Raw genomic sequence first — 23,059 nt, forward strand, 5'->3', positions numbered from 1 at the left:
AACTCGGGGAGTTCAGACACGATTTCCAAGTCATCCCATGAGCCGTGAGCACCTCTCCCAAGCAGCTCCGTGCGCCCTAAGGGTTTTGAGCCCTCAGAGCCCTCCTGACATCTTGGGGACGGTCGTGGAGCTGTCCCCCGCAGGGTCAAGGGCAGAGTCCAAGGTCCTTTTCATTGCTGTTGTACTTTGCCTGCACTGGGAGGGTCCTTTCTGTGTGATGCTGGGGGCGGTGCCGAGGTTACGGGGGACTAGACGGAAAGGAGGGACCCTTCTCTCTGCAGGAAACCTGCGCTTTGTTTCCTTAGGGCCCCGAGTCTGGCAGCTCCTGGGCACCCACGGCTCGGCGTGGACCTGCTCTCGGTGTGTAAGTCCCCTTGAGCAGCGTTGGCCGGCACGAGGAATGACAGCCCGTCCCTGTCTCTGACCAAATGACCAGCACTGGGTGTCTGTTGTGATTCACACACACGTCACTTTCCTTTCTTGATTTCTTTTTGCCGCTGACATGTAACACGGAGTTTTAAGCGTTCTTTACTCTAACCTGGGTCCCTGCATGACTTATCAGCATTTGCGTGTTCCCAAGATAATGGTTCTGTAGCTTCTCCCATCTCCCTGCCGCTGCTGTGGAATGTGCCAGAGGGTTTAGCTGCGAAGCAGTCAGAGGCGTCACAGGCCTGTCCACTTGCTCTCAGGACCCACACCATGAGGTTCTGGACGCTTCCGGCTTTACAAAGCTCCGCAGGTCTAGCTTTCTCCATCCTAAAATGACGGAGGCTGAGTAGCTGACTTTGTCGCCAACTGCCTCTAGATTTTAGGATTCAGAACTCTTCAGAATTAAGTGAAACTAGAAAAAAATATTTTCTATCGCTAAATTATTCCCCAGTCTTGGCTTCAAATTATTAAATAAAAATATCCTTTATCTAAAGGGTTTTGTAAATACAGTCAACTCCCACCATTCTGTACTGCCGGCTCCCAGTTTAGCGGAGACTCAGAAATGGCCTAGATGATAAGCCTGACGACAGCTAATATGTGGAGTTTTTTCCTTGCATTTGAATATGGGAGTTTGAAATTCTGCTAATATGTGAACCCCCGGAGGACAGAGCTCCCCCAGATCTTGTCCTGTTCCTCTCGGCTCCACGCTGGAGCTGTCACTGTGCTCCCTGAGGCAGCGGGGAAGCCAGATTAGCCAGCAGATGCTGTCACACCTGACAGAAGTCACCTTCTCTGCATGCAGTGGAAAGAGAGGTCCTGGCTTTGCCGACAAGGTATTTCCTTAAGCAGAGTAGGAGATGGAGCTCTAAAGACAAACGTGGAATCCAGCCATCGAGTGGCTGGTGGTCTTAACCTTTGCATTAGGTGAGCAGTAATAACATATAAGAGTTTTCGACGAGACAGGAACTTTACTGTCCCTAATCAGAGTGTGGAGCTGTGGCCAAGGCTGCTGGAAACGTGGGGATTTGGGAGAGTTAAGTGTTCAAGATTTTCTTCTTTTGTCTTTCAGGATCTGAGCTGCCTCTTTGAGTTGTACTTGGAGCCACTTCAAAATGAGACCTTTCTTACCCAGGATGAAGTAAGTAATCACCTCTGTCCACTGACCCCCAGGTTAGTCTTGTTAGGAACTGGGTTGCACAGCAGGAGGTGAATGGCGGGCAGGCAAGCGAAGCTTCATCTGTGTTTGCAGCCGCTCCCCAGCACCAGCATCACCACCTCAGCTCCACCTCAGGTCCTCAGGCATTAGATGCTCATAGGAGCACCGGTCCCTGGCGCCAGAAAGTTTGGGGACTGCTGTATATGAGATTATATCTACTAACCCCTAAAGAACACCCAAGACTTAAGGATCTGCAAAGCCATCTGCGTGGCTTCTGCCGCGTGAAGCACCATGGCAAGAGTTTACAAACACAGGACAGTCATGTAGGTGTGACCAAAAGAACCTTTTTAATTTGTGACTTTTTAATGTTAAATCACAGTAATTAGTTCATTTCTACTGAGTTTCATTTTCCCCCCGATTTGAATTCTGAAAATTTTACATCCATTTAAAAAGTTATTTTAGAATTATAGGGACCAGAGCTGGAAAACTCTGTATAAATTGTATCCCATAATGAATGTGCTATCTTCTTTAAAGGATTTACTTCTGTCTCCTTCTCAGTCAATGCCTTGTGGTTTATCTAGGCATCTGAGAGAGTGGCATCTAGACAGTCATCGCTAATACCTTCTTTTCAAATCCTCATCTTCACATAGATGGAGTCACTTTTTGGAAGTTTGCCAGAGATGCTCGAATTTCAAAAGGTGTTTCTGGAGACTCTGGAGGATGGGATTTCAGCATCCGCTGACTTTAACGTACTTGAAACCCCCTCGCAGTTTAGGGTAAGTATTTGAGACTTAGGTTTAAAGCAAAAATTGGTGGCTAGGCTGCAGAATTCTCCCTTGAAAAGGGACTCGTTGGCTCCTGACTATTGACACTATACATTAAGCGCATTCGCGGCACCGTTTTCTTCTGGCAGGTGGTAAAGGAAGGCCGCGTTGTTGTCCGAGGGTCAGTGCTTCTGGGCAGTCAGGGGTCCGGGCAGCGGGGCTCGTGTGGCAGCTGCCTGGCTGTCGATCACATTTGCGGTTTTCACTCGGCTCTCTTGAAGGGTGTGTAGGGAGACCGCCTCCCAACCAGGGGCACCGACCGCGTCTGATTTGTCATCTGCGTGGTCGTGGGACACTGAGACGGCAAGCATGGGTCCATTGTTCTGAGAGCCTTCTCTCCTGTGCCGCCTGTTTCGGCAGCTGGCTCAGAACCCCTCCGGGGAGGCAGAAGGAAGGGACACGGGACTGTCCAGACGGCATCGCCCACCCCCAGCAAAGCAGAGTCTCTCAGATCGTTTATATCCCACTTGGTCAGGTGGATTCCTGTAGAGCTTCTTCTTGTCCTTCGATCTCTGTGAGAGAATTTTCAATCCAACTGCAGGTCTGCGGGGGGATCGCCAGGCTGTTCTGTCTGCTGTGCAAACGGGGCAGGCCTGAGTTTGTTTTAGTTGTTGACGGAGGCGCTAGTTCTCTGGCATCTGAGAGACACACCCCCCGGAGATGCCAAAGCAGTCACGTGCCACGCCAGAGCCCAGCAGGCACTGACTAAACCACGTCTGATGCGACTTCTCCCTCCTTTTCTAGAAATTACTGTTTTCCCTTGGCGGCTCTTTCCTTTACTATGCAGACCACTTCAAACTGTACAGCGGATTCTGCGCTAATCACATTAAAGTACAGAAGGTTCTGGAGCGGGGTGAGTTGCTCGTTTCTTTTATAGCTGGGCTTTGTGTATTTTTAAGTGTTAGCAACGAGTAAATTTGTATTTAACAAGTAGGAATAAGTGTCGTTTTAATGAATCATGTGCTATTCTTGACCTTGACTTTGAAAGACATTAAAGGGAAAATTTTTCAGTTCAATTTATTGGTAACAGTGAACACGTGTCCTGAACGCAGAGATGTTGTTTTGCCATGTGTCACTTTGCCGCTAAACTACACGTGGATTCTTTTTTTTTTTTTTGCCACATTCCATAAGCTGAAAACTGGGAACCATAAGCCCCTGAATGGGGTAGAAAGGCAAGCAGGCCATTTTCTTTCTTTCTTGTTAACCTTCCTCTTAAGCTCGAAAAACTACTGTAAAAACTCACCACCAACCAACCACCGTCGAACTGACTAGAAGCGCGCTGACTGAAATGAAAGCCTCTTTGATAGAACTGGGGAGGAAAGCTCACATTTGTCGCAGCTCACATCCTGTCACTGAAGCAGCTTTCGTCTGTCCTCGCCTTTATCATCTGTCTCTATTTCACTGGCTTCAGTGGGAGACTTTCCCTTCTTCCCGTCGCTGGACCTGGCTGGTCAGCCCTCACCGCTCCTCGCCCTCACGCCCCGGCAGACCGCCCTCCCTGGAGCCGAGGGAGGTGCCTGAGCTTCGGCCGCTGCCTGGCAGCGGGTCAGCGAGTGGGCAGACGGCCAGAACATTGACCCGCTCCGGCCATCAGGAACCGGTGGGTCAGTGCAGCCTGGAAAATTACAAAGATCCGATGACGGCCGTGACCTTCTTTAGGAGCGGCAGGGCCGGCGGGAGCTTTCGTGCTGCGGTCACCATCACCGCGTCATCGACCTGCCGTCCCGTCCGGTCCTGTAACAGCCTCAACCGGGAACGCTCGCCCGAGGCCGTTCTGGTACCCAAGGCTGCTTTCAGTCTCCACGCCGCTCTGTAGAGACGCGGTTAACGTTCTCAAATGTCTGTCTCGATGTTTTCCTGCCCTGTTCTTCGGAATTCCCATTTCCGGTGGCAGAGACAAGAGGAGGGTGCATCACCCAGGCAGGCTCAAGACTCGAAGACTCGAAGCTCCCGACCGTGCGCGGTGGCGATTCAGCCCTCGGGACGAGCTCGGACGGCACGGCCTTCGGGAGCCTGTCCCTCCCGGGCTCCTGCCCTGGAAGGCGTCTTCTGAAAACAAGGGCAGTGCCAGTCAGGTTCATCTGAGCTGCCTCTGGTCTCCAGAAAAGGCCACCGGGTCACCTGTATTCTCTCAGGTGTACTTGGGAAAAAGATAGGAACCTACCGAAGCTGGGCCGGTTGCTACTGTAAGTTTCCAGGATAAAATGACCTCTCTCGGGCTCTGAGTGCCTTCTTCAAATCAAGCCCCACGTGGTTCGTTCACGCTATGCTTTGCCACCTCTTGAGATGCCAGGGGACCATGGCTCCCTTCCATGACAACGGAAAACTTTCGAGGAGGGTTCTCTATTGGAACTTTTTAAATTCTGTCAACAGGATATTAGCAGCCAAGCTAAATTCCAAGCCCTTTCTTCCGTCTGTCATCAAATGCTTCTTAAAGGCATGGCCGGAAGGGGTCTGGAGTATGCTTTTCAAGGATTCTCAAAACCAGGAAAAGGTCTCTGCACGCTTTCACGGAGGACACGCGGAGTTTCTCCCCCACGGATGGGGTCTCACCAGTTCTGCTGACGCAGTTCTGCCGTTGGGTTTAAATCCAGAGCTCCATGGTATCCTGGAAGCACAGGCTCAAGTTTGAAAAATGGAGTCCCGAGTGCACTGGGTTCAAGGTCCAGCCAAAGTCTCTCTTCTCTAGTTCTTTAAACACAGGTCTGACTCCGTAGGGATTCCCTCCCGGGAGATTTCTGTATTGACACATACAAGAAAATAAACGCGTACCAATGGTTTGCTCAGTTTCTCTGTCACGAAGGTGAAGGATTGTCTCACCACGCACTTTGTCTGGTGGCCACGTTCAAAATGCGACTGCGTCTCCTAGAAGTTGTAGGTTTCGGCTTTGTACAAACCCCAAAATGAAGGACTCTCTTCACTCAAATTGGCTGAATCCGAAACAGCTGATCAACCAGACCAGCGGGTGGGATCCGAGCAGTGGCCGGGAATCCCCTGGCACTCAACACCAGACACGCTCGGACTGTGTGCACCCTTCGTGACGCTGACACCCTTCGTGACGCTGCGGGTTTCAGTGCCCATAGCGTCTGGATGTCACATCTGGTGGAGGCTCCTCGGAGCAGGCGAAACCCGAAGTGCTTATTAACTAACTTATGTTCAAGGGGAGAAAAAGATATTGCTTTATGAATAGCCTTAAGTGTATAGATAATTTGCATCAGGACACTGGAAAAAAATACTGGTATATTTTGCTACAAGAATCTTTTTTGGATAGGATGGTGTAGAATCTGGATAACATTGTTTTGTGGCTTTATGAATTGTTTGAAACTCATTTTTTAAGTACCTGGAATCTCTCTCGCGGGTCTGCATCTAAATGCGCCTTTAAGAGCAGGCATTCCTGCATTTTGACTTGGTGGCCCTCTCTAGTGTGTAGACTGGACTATTCCGGCAGCCTGGGAAGCTCCCTGTGCCTGCGAGATTTGTCACAGCCGTGACGCTGAATCCAGGTTGACAGCTGGGTGCTTGACCCACTGGTGCATTTGGGTTTTTATTCAAGAATGGCATTAAGAAGGCTATAGAAGTGGACGATCTATAACTCTATTAAAAACTAAATGAAGTAGAATTTAATTCCCCCTGCTGTGCTCTTCTAAGGCTCTTTCATCCCTCTATTTGTAGCGAAAACTGACAAAGCCTTCAAGGCTTTTCTGGACGCCCGGAACCCCACCAAGCAACACTCCTCCACGCTGGAGTCCTACCTCATCAAGCCCGTTCAGAGGGTGCTTAAGTACCCGCTGCTGCTCAGGGAGCTCGTGTCCCTGACGGACCACGAAAGCGAGGAGCACTACCACCTGACAGGTGAGAAGCAAGGGCGCACGGGCCGCAACGGGACTGACGTGCCTGGGCGGTCCCCCTCGACCCCTGCTTAGTTTCACATTCTGAGACATTTCTCAGTCGTGCGATTGTTAACTGTAGACATGATTTTCATTATGTGAAAACTGCTACATATGTGGCCACCCCTTTAGATGGGCGAAATACTTGGCAAAAATGCTCTCAGGGGGGTGACCCCGAGGCCCTGTGTGTGGTGGGGGACAGGTCTGTTTTCACTTTCACAAGAAGGTAATTCAAGTTCAGTGATTCGAAATAAATTAACTTGGGTCACTTAGTAAACAGTGCTGTGAGAACCGAAAATCTGGCCTGATTTTCCACCTCCCTGTGAGGTTTTGTGTGGTTTGCTGCCCAAAGCGCAGTTGGATATGTTGGGCGAGGCTCCACCTTGTGGAAATCCCTGAGCAGAGCTGGCTCCGAACCCCTGCTCCTCACGGCTGACTCCATTTAAAGTTGGTGCTAATGTGTCTTCTTTTGTCACCTCGGAAATTAATGGCCCACGATATGCTTTGTCAAATACACAGAGCCCCTCGATTAGAGAGTAAACAGACTATCCCTTAAAGAGATGCTGTTTGGATGAGACAGAAATGGCACGTTCTCTGCATGTCACAGCTCGGAGGCCCGGGGGAGCCACACGCCATGAAAAACTTATTTATAAATGTTAGTATCACCAAATAATAAACTGAGAAGAATGTAAATCAAACTGACTCTTTCACCGTGACAGCAAACTTTTGTATTATAAGGAACGAAGACAAAATATTTTTTTACAAATTTTTATAAGTTTTACAAATTTCTATATGTAAATGATACAAATTATGCTTAGTAGCGATAACTGTGTAGAAAGTTGATTTTGCATCAAGGCGATCTTTAAAAGGGTTCTGTTAAAAACTACCTTCCCAAAACTCCCTCCAGACTGAATTAAAATACTGAGTCAGAGGAACAAAGTATGGGGTGACCCGAAAGTTTGTTTTTCGACTTTAACAAAATCATCTTGTTCCTCACAGGCCTGTGTAAAAAGTTATAAATACCATGCATAAAAGCAAACAATTTCTCTGGCAGTTAAGCATCTAGAGACATTTGTATGTTCTTGCTAAAAGTTGTTGTAGGTCACAATTCCAGGAGCTGGTCCAGGAGGAGAGGCAAAACTGAAGGGCAGGTGCTCGGTGACGAGTCAGTCTGGGGTTTGAATTCTGGCTCCACTCCTCTCTCTCTTTGGAAGTCTGGCAAAACACCAAACCCCTCTGCACCTCAGTTTTCTCATCTGTAAAATGGGACTGATTACACTTCTTACAGACATCTAGTTATTGTGAGAAATGATTCACAGAAATTACATAGCACATGCCAAACAGAAAGTGCTCAACAACAAATGAGCTGTTATTATTAGTGATGCTTTTTGCTTACGTTCTTAACATACTGCCTCATTTCAGAGAATTCGAGGTGGAAGATAATTCTGTTCTTCGCCGTAATGACTAGGTTATACTGGGCCGTTTGAGTCCTGCATGGTGCTGCCGTTAGAACTGGTCTTGAATCCTGGCTTGACTCTTGAGCTTTTTCATTACTGCTGTTGGATAGGATTTAAAACAAATTGTAAAACGAATTTGATTTCATATTTTGCAGAAGCACTAAAGGCGATGGAAAAAGTAGCAAGCCACATCAATGAGATGCAGAAGATATATGAGGATTATGGGACTGTGTTTGACCAGCTCGTAGCCGAGCAGAGCGGAACAGAGAAGGAGGTTGGTGGGACTTCTGCATCTTGAGATGCTTAGTGCACCTGCTCACTGGGTCTGTGGGTGACTTCTAGACTAGGCCACCCCGTCAGAAGGAGAAAATGCCTAAAATGTTCTTCATGATCTTAATGCTTGTAAGCCACACGGTTTCGGCATAAATGTAACGTAAAACTCATTGCATAACATAAGGTTTAAAAATGTATCCTTATGGTAACATTATACAAAAGAAAACAAGCAAGGTTACTACCTCCTCCTCCTATCCTGTGGGGCATGTGGTGAGAATCTAGCCCTTCTCATTTATTTTTTATTTTTTAGCATCAAACAACAGTGGCTGCCTCCTTACTTATAAAATCAGTTTAAGTGGAATTTGACAATTTCGTTTTTTTTCTGGCTGATTACTAAATTTGAAACTTTGAGCTTAAAGTCTACGTATAAGAAGCAATATAGTTTAAGTAAAAAAAGACGAGAACAGAAAACGGCTGGAGTTTTTTTTTTTTTATTAGTCAGTTTCAGCGTTGGTATTTTTTATTAGCACGCCCAGTGTAGTGTATGGATTACAGACGGTGACCGTATTCGATCCTGTGGGAAAGGATAACAGAGGCACTTTGGATGAAGCCCGACACTGGTGCAACTGATTTCTCGTCCAGAGACATGTTTCACTCACATATGTGTGCTTTGAGGCAAAATGCTTTCGCATTTGTTATTTTTCAAACAGTTTGATGCTTAGCTCATATTTTCAAAACCATATATATATGGGATTCAGGATCCAACATGGAACCACTTCTGAGGGACCCACGTCTTCTTCATCTCCTGTTTTTTACGATATAGGTAACGGAACTTTCAATGGGGGAACTTCTGATGCACTCTCCGGTTTCCTGGTTGAATCCGTTTCTGTCTCTAGGAAAAGCCAGGAAGGACTTGGAGCTCACAGTGTTTGGTCAGTATTCCATCCCAAAGGCCGTACACCGAGAGAGGCTGGCAATAATGAACTTACTAATAAGCTCACCGGTCCAGCTCACTTCTGATTTCCAGAGGGGTTAGAATCACTGCTGTAATGGTTTCTGAGTTAACACAGCCAGCCTCCAGTTACTTAAAACTCCATCGCTCTGCATACTCATTCTCTCGTTCTCCCGAGGCTGTTTTGAAACCTGCCATCTTAATCGTTCGCACATCGCAATGTCTTCTGAGAGCCGGCACAGCACAGACAGACAGTGTATTCTCTCTGAGATGAACACCATGTTTGCAGCCTTCAACAAAACAAGAATTTTTTTAAAAGATGTCAGGGTCCACTTCAGATAATAGCTTTTAAATAAGCAGGTACTTCTGCACAGTTCAAATATGAACAGAAAGAAGTGGCGTTCATCACTCATGTGCTGACACAGGGGGATCTTAGAGCTTCCTAAGTTTGAAGAGCTTTGTTCTATTACAACATCAGGTCTGATTCAACCTCGGAAGAGTTTGTATAAAATAACTAAATCCTTTCCTTTCTCTTTCCTTTAGTTTTTAAGAGAGCTGTCATACTGGTTTATAAAGAAAACTGCAAACTGAAAAAGAAATTGGTAAGACAAGAATTAATTTTAATGAAAGCTACTGTTTCACGGCTGTGTCTTCCCATTAATGTGGAACTGAGAAGCCAGCTAAGCACCCAGGCCTCTCTGATATTATGATACTACGTATCGCTAGGGTAACTAACCAAATCCAGTACTCAAGCTATTCCTTATTCTCCCCACAAGCTTTGTTTTAAAAGAAACATAATCAAATACCCATGCTGGGGCCTACATAGAAAATCAGCTTTTTTATTCCTGAAAATGGCCCGGGTTTGCTCCACATGAGAGCCCGTGTAACTTTGTTTTCAAATGACTTTGACCTTGACTCAAAAAAAAAAAAAAAAAAAAAACCTCACTATGGATACCATAAGCCGTCAGCTACCGTTCAGAAGTAATGTGAGTTCACGGAAGGCTTGGTTGTCGTTCTTGCCACAAAGCCCACTCTGCCAGATTCCCGCTGGGCTGTGAGTCCCTTGAGAGCTGGGAGCTCGCCGAGGGGACTCTCCTCAGCACCCTGGTGCACCTACACAGCTGCAGGGAGCCTAACTCACGGCAGAGCTTCAGGCGTCTGTACTGTGCACGCATATCCCCGATGGGAACTTGCTTTGACACTTTTCTTGGGGGCTTTCATCTTACAGCCGTCGAATTCCCGGCCTGCACACAGCTCTGCTGACTTGGACCCCTTTAAATTTCGCTGGTTGATCCCTATATCTGCACTTCAAGTCAGACTGGGAAACACAGCAGGTAATTACTCTGTGTGGTACAGTGCCGGAGAGAGATTTTGAGAGACTTATTTGAATTGTGTGATGGAAAAGCAGGAAAGAACCTTGGGGATCATTTTTGATGTTTTATAGGCAAGGAAAATGAGGACAAAAGAGGTTGTTTTGATGTTTTCGTACAGGCTTTTGAAGAAAGTAAAAATGCCAGTGGATGGCTTTTCTTAGCCAAATACCTCTCGTCATCATTTCTTTATTTTCACTATAGTTTTTCAACATTTTTCTTTCTGCCTAATATCTTTGATGCCCTAAAATGTTAGAAACAAAGGCCCACCAATTTAAGTTTTCACAAATTTAGATTCATCAGAAAATTCCTTAAGATTAAGCAGTATCACAAATGATGTAAAAACAAGAAAACAGTCTTCGATGCTGTAAAACATCCGGTGATCCTTCCAGAATAATGTTCTGGTGACAGTGCCTCGGGTGATGGGAAGGACCGACAGGCTAAGGTGTGCAGTGACGTTGGTCTGTTTAATTTTTGTTGGACATGCTTACACTTCCAAGAACGTGAATGAATTTGGAGCTCACCTCAAGTACCTGGGCACTTCCTAATGTTCCAAGGAATAGGGTTGAAAAACGGGACCCATTTACCTTCTTCCCCAGAGAGGTGGGATCCAGGGGTGGGGAGGAAACACTGAGATGATGGGAAACTTCAGGAGATGTAAAAAGTAACTAAAAAGTACTTCGCTTTTTGTAACTGTTCATGAAAGTTATTCATAGAATGAGCCACAGAAGAAAATGAGAGGATTGAGAATATTAGACTTCTGCAAAAGTCACTAAATGACAAGCTTTACACTTCACAAGTGTTAACCGCAGCCTCTTTGACAAAGTTGTAGACTCTTGTTTCTTTTACACAGGGACAGAAAATAACTCCATATGGGAGCTGATCCATACGAAGTCAGAAATAGAAGGACGGCCAGAAACCATCTTTCAGTTGTGCTGCAGGTACCACTGACCTCCAAACGTCAGAGCCCACGGGAAGACAGATGATGCGCTCTTGAAAATGGTTACGTTTTCGTGCCCTCCAGAACTCTGACTTCTGGCTCACGCCTCCCTCCCCCGAAGGGCAGCTGCGGCTCTAGGAGAACACACTGATTAAAAACAAACCCAAATCCCAGTGCCGAAGGAGCTTAGGTTCTCACTCCTTTTGTGAGACTAACCAAGGCACACACAGGCTGGGGACTTGCTGTCAGTCTGTTCTGAGAGCAGTCACAGGCCACAGGGGACCTGAAGCACAATGACACTGGACACTAATGCGGTTTTTTTCTCCCTGCCCCTCCAGTGACAGTGAAAGCAAAACCAACATCGTCAAGGTGATTCGATCTATTCTGAGGGAGAACTTCAGGCGCCACATAAAGTGTGAATTACCCCTGGAGAAAACGTGTAAGGATCGGCTGGTACCGCTTAAGAACCGGGTCCCCGTTTCAGCCAAATTAGGTGAGAGCTTTGCGGGCCTCGTGTTTATTCAGGAAAACGCTGGGCGCTTCTCTGAGGCGGTGCACGCCCTGTAACACAGCAGGAAGTCAGCACCTTGGAAATCACCAGGGTAACCGCCAGCTCTAAGCCAGACACCCAGATCCCCAAGGTGGTGTGAGAAGGTGGTGGCAACTTTATTTCCTTTTAAGAAACCTAAACATGCCTCCTGCTCCCCACCGCCTTTTATAAAATGTAACCACCCCAAACTCCAGATCTCCGTTTTACCTTCAGGTGACACTGTCTACGCTACCACCTGATCTGTTTTTTCCACTGAGATAAATGCAGGAGTCCAGGGACCTGGTTCTGCTTCCGGCAGTATTCCCAGGGCTCAGACAGGGCAAGGCAGCTAGAAAGTCAGTACTTAAAGAATTAAGATCAAGGCACCTAAATACTCAGTCTTAACCGATCAATAAGTCAGCAGGCAAACATTCCAAGTCCTGCTGTTCCTAAACTTTCTGCCTGTTTTTAAATTTTCAGCTTAAGTTTTTAGAATTTTCTTTCTGTATTAACTACTTTGTTATTATCTTTGATCTTGTTTTTAGTTTTATAAAATGTATCTTTTTAGGGGTCAGTTTGACCTCTTTGGATTTACTGTATATTTTCTATTTTTTCTCTATTACCAACATAAGCTATGGCCATCAAAAAAAAAATATTACTGTCTGCAGAAACAAGATAACCGAGAGTTCCCCCTTTCTCCTTCATCCCAAAAGAAAGGACCTAAACACACACAAATGATTAAATATTCATATTAAATCTCAGAAAGCCGGTTAGACATTCCAGCAGAGACAGTTCTCCTGAGAGATAAAGATTATTTTTATCCTTTTAATTGAGTAGCAAGGGAAATGAAGAAGCTGAGAAGGTCGGCTCAGAAGTAGCGTGTAATCTTGATTATGTTGAAGAAAGGGATCCTAGATTTCATTAGTAACTAACTTTTCAATTTATCCATTGGCAGGATAAGAATCTTATCATAGTTTATAGCTTATTCCAGCTAAATAATTGAGCTCTGATAACTGGTCATCTATACAGGCCAAATCCCCCAACTTCAAGTTCAGATAAAACTTAAGTAAAAAATTGCCATACTTGCAGTAGCTACATGTCTTTTTGTCCAAGTCCCAGGATAGTTGGTAACTGAAGTGAGATGATAAAATCTTTAAGTCACACAACTTTCGATGTGAAAATCACGTTGTGGAATCTGTTTATCTCAAGGAGAAATATGCTTTCCTCCTTGCAGCTTCCTCCAGGTCCTTGAAGGTCCTCAAGAATTCCTCCAGCGGCGAGTGGCCCGGTGAGACGGGCAAGGGCAGCTCGCTGGACTCCGACGAGGGCAGCCTGAGCAGCGGCACCCAGAGCAGCGGCTGCCACACGGCCGGGGGCGGGCACGACCCCCTGAAGCACCCACACGCGGGCTCGACGGAGTTTTCAGACAGTCTCATCAAAGAGAGCGATATCCTGAGCGACGACGAGGACTATCATCAGACTCTGAAACAGCGCAGCCCCACCAAAGACATCGAGATTCAGTTCCAGAGACTGAGCATCTCCGAGGACCCGGACGCGCCCCCGGCCGGGCAGCAGGCGGGCACGGAGGGCCAGCCGGCGGCCGAGCAGCCCAAGCTGGTGCGGGGGCACTTCTGCGCCATTAAACGCAAAGCGAACAGCACCAGAAGGGACCGGGGGACTCTGCTGAAGGCGCAGACTCGTCACCAGTCCCTTGACAGTCAAGCTGAAAATGCCAACCTCGATCTCAGTGCCGTTCTAGAGCGAGAATTCAGCGTCCAGAGTCTAGCGTCGGTTGTCAACGAGGAGTGTTTTTACGAAACGGAGGCCCACGGGAAGTCGTAGTACAAGTTTCAGCCCGCACGTGTGGATTCTACTGCTCTTTTCGTTTTCAAACTCGTGGTAAAGTGGAAATCGCAGAAAAACTATTCATTACTGGGTTTTGTGCAGTGTACATTTTTCCCACAAAATAGCTGTAAAGATTTAAGTTATTTTAATTTATTGTAGATCAGAAAACTAGATGAAGCTGGTCAGAATCTGTAAATTACTTAGTTGCTATCCCTTTTGAGCAGGTATCAAAATGACTTTGAATCCTAAACTGCATTCTGATTATTTTAATTTATATGGAAAAGGTAGGGTGGGGAAGTTGGGATTCATCGCTTTGTAAAAAGGTCATTTTTTAAAATCCTCTGGGCATTTTCTTTGAGCTGTTAGTTTCTGCTTTATTTAAAGCATATTTAAGTTATTTTAATGTGGGTTAGGGGCACAAAGTGCACATATTTCATTTTTGTAAGGTTGTAATAGATGCTGTTTATACTAAACATGTCATATCTATGCAGTATATATTAAAAGAAAACATACTGTAACTTGATTATATTTATTTTCTTTACCAAGCTGTACAGTAAACGGGAAATAAGTCACATCTGGTAATTGGTATGTTTATTGTCATTCTGTGGAAGTCAAAAGAGTCCACATATGAGAAGTTCAGCCTTGTGAAAACCAACGTTTGGTAAAGCTGCTGGCAGCTAGAGCCTGTACCTCTCCGTGTCATCCTTTTCCTGAAATTTGCTTTTATTTTTCTTGAGTTCTTCTCTGAAATTGTAAGCAAAGAGGTGCGGGTCCTCATCACACATTTTCCTGTACACATCACAGAGGTTCTTAAAATGCGAGACTGAGAGCTGCCTGGGTCGGAGAGTAGGGTCCACGTCTGCCAGCTCCAACAGCTTTCCAGTGCTTTCTAGGCGCTGGGCTTCAGGGAATAACATTCTGAGAGGAAAAAAAAAAAAAAAATCAAAATTTTACTTTGAAATTACGTAAATCATGATGCTTCCTTCTACCGTGGTTTGAAAATGACTTGATTCTGACAACTTGAGAAAGGGGAGGGGGCTGCCTGCGGGGCTCCGAGCCTGCAAAGGGCTTAGCCACGCCCCGCTCTGGGAGCAGGGGGGACCACTGAACGCACAGCTTGGCCGACCTGCAGGGCGTGTCCGTGCTGGAAAACATTTTTCAAAGCTAAAGCAACACATCCATCTTGAAGGTCAGTTTAAAATTAACGTCTGCTCAGGTGCGTTCTTAGAGAAGTATGTTCGATTGGCCTCATTTTTTAGTACAAAACTTGTCTGTTCTTGTGTTTTATCATCAGTTTTGATTCTCTAGAACTTGAATTTAGCTTTCGGAACTCATAAGCCCAAAGGAATGACCTTTCTTGGCAAAGTCAGAAAACATTTGATGTGAAAATGCAAACACGTATTTCTACTCTTTATGCTATCTTGAAGCAAATTTAAAATTGATTCAAAGTATATATTTTATATTTCATGTAACCAAATCGGATCATTGTTTTAAGATAAGTAGAGAAACTGACACTGAAATACTGTAGAGCTTCGCCTGCGTTTTATTTCCTCCTCTCGTCTGAGCGGCTCTACAGAGCTCATGTCAAAGGCTCGGAAGACGGCATGGCCAGTGCAGACTGGTTTCCTTAACAGCGGGGCACGCTCTCTGGGACGGCACGTTCCCTCCACGCTCAGGGTGACCTGGCTGAGATCTAGGGGTCTCTAGACTTCCAGGAAGTGAGAGGGGCTGGAGACTGAGCTCAGTTAGTGACTAATCAACTGTGCTTACGTAATGGAACTTCTATAAAAACAGCTAAATGATAGCATTCTGGGTTAGTGAGTGGACATGGAAGCTCTGAGTGCCCGATGTCCCCAGACCGTGCCCTAGGCATCTCTCCCATTAGGCTCGTCCTCAGTTATATACTTTTTAATAAGCCGATAAAGGAAAATGTTTAAGTTCTGTGAGCCATTCTAACAGATTATTGAATCTGAAAAGGGGGTCATGGGAATCCCCAACTAACAAACGTACGAGTGGCAACCTAGGACTTAAATTGGCCTCTGACGCAGGGACAGTCTTATTACACTGAGCCCTTAACCTGAGGGCTTTACCCTAACTCCAGGTACTTAGGATCAGACTTGAATTGTAGGACACCCAGTTCTAAAGCTCTGTGACAGGAACCTCAACAAAGATAAAAAATTGGTTGGGTTGGTATTGGTAAAAACACCACACATTTAGGGACTTCCTGCAAGATGGCGGCATAGGCAGACCCCAAAATCACCCGCTCCTACAAACACACCAAATCTGCACATGCAGCAACTCCTCCAGAAAAACTGCGGGCTGACTGATTAGCTTCTGCATAAGAGACCACAGAGAGAAGTGGGGGAACCACGGGAACGCTCCGGGACTGGAGGTGCCAGTGAACGCCTCTCCACCTATGTGGCATGGGCAGGAGCCTGGTCTAAGTGCTATGACCAACCTGCGAGGCTACCACAGCACATCCCAGGCCTTTTCGCCCAAGCCAGACCTAGGATGCTGCCTCAGCCAGCACCCACTGTAGCCCAGGCCGGCTGGCCCCTCAGGATACTGCGGTCATCACCCGAGCCCACTCTATCTCCAGATGGCCTGCCAAAAGCACCTGGCACACACACAGGTCACCCCTACACAAGGCCACTTTTTTAAGAGTAGGGAAGAGAGCTCTTTTGTCTAAGAAAATCAAACAAAATAAGAAGACAAAGTTTCAAACATGTTTCAAATGAAGAAACAAGAAAAAAACCCCAGGAAAAAAAAATTAAGGTAATTTACCTGATAAAGAATTCAAAGTAACTCATAAAGATGCCTACCAAACTTGAGCGCAGAACAGAGGAACTCAGTGAGAACTTAAAAAAAAAAAAATACAAATGACTAATCAGAACAGAAGAATACCATAACTGAAATGAAAAATACGTTAGAGAGGAACAGCAGATCAAATACAGAAGGCAGGATTAGTGACCTGGAATACAGAATGGGTGGAAATCACCCAATCAGAAGAGCAAAAATAAAAAAATGAGAATAGTTTAAGGGAACTCTGGGACAACATCAAACACATTAACATAATAGGCATCCCAGAAGAAAAAGCGAGGCAGAAAGCTGATTTGAAGAAATAGCCGAAAACTTTTCTAACCTGTGCAAAGTAACAAACATCCAGGTCCAGGAAGTACAGAGAATTCCAAACAAGATGAACCCAGAGACCCACATCAAGACGTATTAAAATGACAAAAGTTAAAGAGAGAATCCTGAAGACAGCAAGAAGAAAACTGGCCACACACAGCGGAAACCCCATCAGACCATCAGCTGATTTCTCGGCAGAAGCTTTACAGGCCAGAAGGAAGTGGCAGGATAAAGAGCTGAAGGAAGGGAAATTGCAAACCAGAGTACTCTACCCAGCAAGGCAGAGAAAGTTTCCCAGACAAGGAAAAACAAAAATTCATTGCCACTACATCAGCTTTACAAGAAATGTTAAAGGGTCTTCTTTAAGAAAAGGCTACAATCAGAAATAAGAAAATGTATGAAAAAAATCTCACTGGTAAAGGCAAACAGATAATAAACACAGTGAATCAGCCACTTAATACAAAAGAAGCAAAACCAACTATAAATAGGGGATACTCAAAACAAAAGATCTAAAATTTGGTGTTAAAAACAAAGCATGGAGGGGGGTAAGTAAAACTATAGCACTTTTAGAATGCATTTAAACTTGAATGCTTATCAGCTGAAAATAGTCTGCTACAGCTATAGATTGTTATATAAACCTCATGGCAACCACAATCCTATAAAAGATATCCCTCTCAAAAGAGCCAGGAACCCAAACAAAATGCTAAAAAAAAAAGAGGGAAGAGATCAAGAGGAAGAAGGAAGAAACAGAGAACTACAACTAAAAAACAATGAACGAAATGGCAACAAGTACATACCTATCAGTAATTAAATGTAAATGGACTAAATTCTCCAGTTAAAAGACACAGAGTGCCTGAGTGGATGAAAAAAGATCCATCTATATTTTTCCTACAAGAGACTCACTTCAGAGAAAAAGACACATATAGGCTGAAAGAGAAGGGATGGAAAAGATACTCCATGTAAATAGAAAGCTGGGGTAGTAAAACTTAGACAAAATAGACTTTAAAACAAAGACTATAAAAAGAGACAAGGGCATTATGTAATGATAAAGAGGTCAATCCAAGAAGAGGTTATAACGGTAAATATCTACACGCCCAACACAGAAGCACCTAAATGTATGAAGCAGATATTAACAAACATAAAAGAAGAAACTGACAATATTACAATAACAGCTGAGGAATTTAATACCCCACTTACATCAATGGATAGATCACACAAGCAGATGACCACTAAGGATACAGTGGCCTTAAATGTCACATTAGAGCAGATAGAATTAATAGATATTTACAGAACATTTCATCCTAAAGTTTTAGGATGAAACCATATTCTTTTCAAGTGCACTTGGAACATTCTCCAGGATAGATCACACATTAGGCTACAAAACAAGTAGCAATTAATTCAAGAAGACGAAAATCATATCAAGCATCTTTTCTAACCATAACTGTATACAACTAAAAATCAATTACAAGAAAACTGGAAAAAACAAACAAGTGGAAAGTAAACAACATGCTACGAAGCTACCAAACGATCAAATAAGAAATCAGAATCTACCTTGAGACAAATGAAAATGGAAAAAACTTTCCGAAATGTATGGAATGCAGCAAAATCAGTTCTAAGAGAGAAGTTCACAGCAGTTCAGGCCTACCTTAAGAAAGAAAAACAAATAAAAACCTAATTTTAGACCTAAAGGAACTAGAAAAGAAGAACAAACAAAACCTCAAGTAGAAGGAAATTATAAAGATCAGAGTGGAAATGAGAGACTAAAAAACAATAAAGAAGAGCAATGAAATTAAAACCAAGTTCTTTGAAAAGATAAAATGTAAATCTTTAGCCAGAATCATCAAGACAAAAAGCCCAAAGAAAATCAGAAATTAAAGAAAAGTTATAACCCGTGGGCACAGAAGCACAAAGGGTCATAAAAGAATACTATGAACAATTATTTGCCAACAAACTGAACCTAGAAGAAACAGATAAATTTCTAGAATAGACTACCTTCCCAGACTTAACCAGATAGAATCTGAACAAATTGATTACTAGCAACGAAATTGAAGTAGTAAAAAAAAAAAAAACCCCAAGAAACAAAAATTCAAGACCAAATGGCTTTATAGGTGAATTCTACCAAACATTTAAAGAAGAATACCCATTCTTTTCAAAATAATAGAAAAAAATTGAAAAGGACAGAATGCTTCCAAACTCATTCTATGAGACCAGTATTATTACCCTGATACTAAAACCAAAGACATTACAAAAAAATTATAGGCCAATATACCTAATGAACATAGATGCTATAATTCTCAACAAAATATTAGCAAAATGAATTCAACAATACATTAAAAAGGATCATATACCATGGTCAAGTAGAATTTATTCTAGGGATGCAAAGATGGTTTAATGTCTGATCAATAAACGTGATACACCACGTAGACAAAACCAAGGATAAAAATCATAATCATCTTAATAAATGCATAAAAAGCATTTGATAAAGTTCAACATCTATTTATGATAAAAACTCTCAACAAAGGGGGAACGTCGACATAATAAAGGCTATGTAAGACAACCCCACAGCTGACATCATACTTAATGGTAAAAAGATAAAATATCAGGAATAAGGCAAGGATACCCACTATTCAACATGGTATTGAAAGTCCTAGCTACAGCAATCAGACAAGAAAAAGCAATGTAAGGCACCCAAAATTGGAAAGAAGGTAAAACTCACTGTTTGTAGATATGACATGATAGTATATATAGAAAATCCTACAGACTAAAAAACTACTGGGACTAATAACTTCAGTAGTTTCAGGCTACAAAATTAATGAACAGATATCTGTTGTGTTTCTATACACCAATAACACTCAAAAGGAGAAATTGAGAACAAGCCCATTTACAACCGCATATAAAGAACACCCAGGAATAAATTTAATCAAGGAGGTGAAAGACTTGTACTCTGAAAAATGTAAGACACTGAAGACGACACAAATAAATGGAAGGATATACCACGCTCATGGATTAACACTTAAAATGTCCATACTACATACACAAAGCAATCTACATTACATAGTCAAGGCAATCTCTATCAAACTACCAATGGCATTCTTCTCAAAACTACAATAATCCTAAAATTTATATAAAATCACAAGAGATCTCAAATAGCCAAATCTTAAGAATGAAGAACAAAGTTGGAGGTATCAGGCTGTCTAATTTCAGACTGTAAGACAAAGCTGTAAGAATCAGAACCCTGTGGTACTGGCACACAGACACATATATCAAGAGAAGAGAACAGAGAGCCCAGAAATAAAACCTTGCTTGTAGGATCAATTAATCCATGACAAAGAAAGTAAGAATATACAATGGGGGAAATGACGGTCTCTTCAGTAAGTGTGGTGCTGCGAAAACTGGGCAGATTCATGCAACAAATGAAACTGGATCATTTTCTTACACCATATACAAAAGTAAACTAAAAATGGATTAAAGACTTAAATGTAATACCTGAAACCATAAAAACCCCAGAAGAAAACATAGGCAGTAAACTCTTTGACACTTGTCTTAGCAATATCTTTTTGGCTATGTCTCCTCAGATAAAGGAAATAAAAGCAAAAATAAACAAATGGGATTATATCGAACTAAAAAGCTTCTGCACAGCAAAGGAAACACGAAGAAATGACAACCTACTGCATAGAAGAAGAAATTTGCAAATGATGTATCTGATAAGGGGTAATATCCAAAATATTAGGAACTCATACAATTCAGTAACAAGAAAACAAACAATCTGATTTAAAAATGGGCAGAAGACCTGAATAGACATTACTCCAAAGAAGACATAGAGGGCCAACAGACATATGAAAAAATGTTCAGCATCACTAATAATCAGGTAAATGCAAATGAAAACCATAATGAGATCATCTCACACTGACAGGATGGCTATTATAAAAAAGTCAACAAATAAGTGTTGGCGAGGATGTGGACAAAAGGGACCCCTCATGCACTGTTGGTGGGATTGATAAATTGGTGCAGCCACTATGGAAAACAGCATGGAGGTTCCTCAAAATTGAAAAATAGGACTACCGTTCAACCAAGCAGTTCTACTTCTGGGTATTTAGCAAAAGAAAACATAAAACATTAATTTGAAGAGATACATGCACTTCTATGTTCACTGTGGCATTATATACAACAGTGAAGATATGGAAGCAATCTAGGTGTCCATCAACAGGTGAATGGATAAAGAAGATGTGGTATAAATACGTACACAGACATATCAGTCAGCCATAAAAAAGAATATCTTGCCATCTGGGACAAATGGATGGATGATCTAGAGGGTATGATGGTAAGTGAAATAAGTCAGACAAATACCATATGATTTCACTAATATGTGGAATCTAAAAAAACAAAAATGAACAAACAAAAGAAAACGGAAACAGACTTCTAGATGAAACAAACCGATGGCTGCCAGAGTGGAAGGAGATGGGAGATGGGTGAAAAAGCGAAGGAGAATCAGAAGCACAAACTCCCGGGTATAAAACGCGTAAGCCACGGGGATGCGGCGTGCAGCTCAGGGCACGTCATCAGCGATATTGTTGAAACTCTGCACGGTGTCACAGCTCACGAGATTTATCGTGGTGATCACTGTAAGGTATGTAAATGTCCGATCACTATGCTATACACCTAATGCCACCTCTATTTTAATAAAAGATTTTTAAAAACACCACACATCCGGTGTCAGAAACGCTGAGAAGCAGTGGTGCCGGTGGCCTGAGGGCTGGTGGGAACTCAGGACCACAAGGCCCAGGGCAGGGCCATTGTGAACTGGGCGACTGTCAGTTTCAAACTGTACTTAGGACAGAACCAAACCTGTACGCGGCACCTGAGGGTAAGTCGAGGGTTTTGCTTTTCCTCTGTGGCAGTCGAGGTTTGTACATCGCAGGATTTGAACTGACAATAATATATATATATATATACAGATTGAGCAAAGAATCATAAGAACAAAGTTCGTAATCTTTAAAAAAGCGACTGAGGATTTTAGAAAGCGTGCACAGAAAGGAAGAGAAGTGTGCTTACCCGAGCCCTCGATGGCAGAATTTCCTCCGGAACTGAAACACATTCTGAACGACCTTTTCCACCAGCTTGAATGGCTGTGCGATCCTGGGCTGCGTCAGAGGGGTGAAGTGCACCACGCCCACGTCCACCTTCGTTGTGAGCAAACAGGCATCAGTTTGTCACATGGTATACGTAAGATCATAAAACAAGCGATCTTGGTGGAACGAACACAGGAGGAAGAATTGTCGAGAGCATGGTTTTCGTAAACAAACGTTTTACGGGGACTTCGGTTCCATCTTCTCTGGGCACTTAGTAATATGCTGCATTTGCATTTGAGCTGCCTCAGAAATCACAGTTGGTTGCATTAGTTCTATAATGACATCCACCAGACCTGTGCGTGGTGATCACTTCATTTTAAAATGCGGTTTTACAGGGGCCTTTAAGATCAATCCGAATAACCATTAAAGTCAGTAGGCAGATAACAGATCATATTAGAATTTTTTATTTAGCTTCTGAACGAGTAAAAATAAGCTGCAGCAGCAGTTCTGACTCTAAGACTGGGCTTCGAAACAGAGCGAGAGAAGGCAGATGGGCCCCCACGGACCGCTTAGTGCTAAACTCCCCAAAAAGGGAATCGATTAGGACGCCACTTATTTTGGGTATAGACACTGATTGATCAGCTGGACGGAATTCATGAGCATCGTCTGCACAGCCACATCACTTTCTGGAGCAACTTGAAATGCCTCAAGAGGTACCGGCGGGATCCAAGCGGAAAAAGGAAACAAACCACCAAGCGTCACTGTTTCACTGCTGAGCTGCTGCCAGCTGCTGACATTCTTTATCAGAAAATAAAACTTTTCAGGCATGTCAGATAAGAGACTTATACCCTAACTTATTCTAGAAATGAACTCATGGTGATTCACGAGGGTATATTCAAAATAACAAAGGGGGAAAAAAGTACAAAGGGAGAAATGAAGTCAAAGCGGTGATCACACATAACAAAACGCCCGGCAGAGACCATGGACCGGGAAATGGGAAGTCTGTGCATAACGGACCAAAGCGATCTCTCTACGGAATTGTTAGACTTGCTACTTAGAACGTCACGGACTCTACAAAGGTTAAGAACGTACACAATTTATGAAGTGAGGGTTGTACCACTGCTTTTCAAAAGGAATTCTGTTTTAAATTCTGCAGGGGTCATGTTCTCTCGGGAGGACTTGCTTCTAAAGAATCCCGT

The 23,059-nt window shown here is 43.7% G+C and overlaps 2 protein-coding genes across 9 annotated transcripts in view; one reads left to right on the forward strand and one right to left on the reverse strand.

Moving 5' to 3' along the window:
• Positions 1 to 14,185, forward strand: part of TIAM2 (TIAM Rac1 associated GEF 2) — a 200,736-nt gene extending 186,551 nt beyond the window's left edge. For all 7 annotated transcript variants that reach the window (XM_039873856.1, XM_039873857.1, XM_039873862.1 and 4 more), the window contains 11 exons: positions 1,499 to 1,567; positions 2,236 to 2,361; positions 3,154 to 3,262; positions 6,082 to 6,261; positions 7,909 to 8,027; positions 8,850 to 8,958; positions 9,522 to 9,580; positions 10,207 to 10,312; positions 11,202 to 11,289; positions 11,627 to 11,781; positions 13,052 to 14,185. In XM_039873856.1, the coding sequence (XP_039729790.1) occupies positions 1,499 to 1,567; positions 2,236 to 2,361; positions 3,154 to 3,262; positions 6,082 to 6,261; positions 7,909 to 8,027; positions 8,850 to 8,958; positions 9,522 to 9,580; positions 10,207 to 10,312; positions 11,202 to 11,289; positions 11,627 to 11,781; positions 13,052 to 13,659 (1,728 nt within the window). In that variant the 3' untranslated portion in view covers positions 13,660 to 14,185. The remainder of the gene's footprint in view (positions 1 to 1,498; positions 1,568 to 2,235; positions 2,362 to 3,153; positions 3,263 to 6,081; positions 6,262 to 7,908; positions 8,028 to 8,849; positions 8,959 to 9,521; positions 9,581 to 10,206; positions 10,313 to 11,201; positions 11,290 to 11,626; positions 11,782 to 13,051) is intronic.
• TFB1M (transcription factor B1, mitochondrial) overlaps positions 14,176 to 23,059 on the reverse strand; it is a 54,795-nt gene continuing 45,911 nt past the window's right edge. For both annotated transcript variants that reach the window (XM_039873866.1, XM_039873865.1), the window contains exons 6-7: positions 21,844 to 21,971; positions 14,176 to 14,580 (exon numbers count right to left, since the gene is read on the reverse strand). In XM_039873866.1, the coding sequence (XP_039729800.1) occupies positions 14,340 to 14,580; positions 21,844 to 21,971 (369 nt within the window). In that variant the 3' untranslated portion in view covers positions 14,176 to 14,339. The remainder of the gene's footprint in view (positions 14,581 to 21,843; positions 21,972 to 23,059) is intronic.

The sequence above is a fragment of the Pteropus medius genome, unplaced genomic scaffold (genome assembly GCF_902729225.1).
Source record: "Pteropus medius unplaced genomic scaffold, Ma_sr-lr_union100, whole genome shotgun sequence".
In the NCBI taxonomy this organism is placed as follows: Eukaryota; Metazoa; Chordata; class Mammalia; order Chiroptera; family Pteropodidae; genus Pteropus; species Pteropus medius.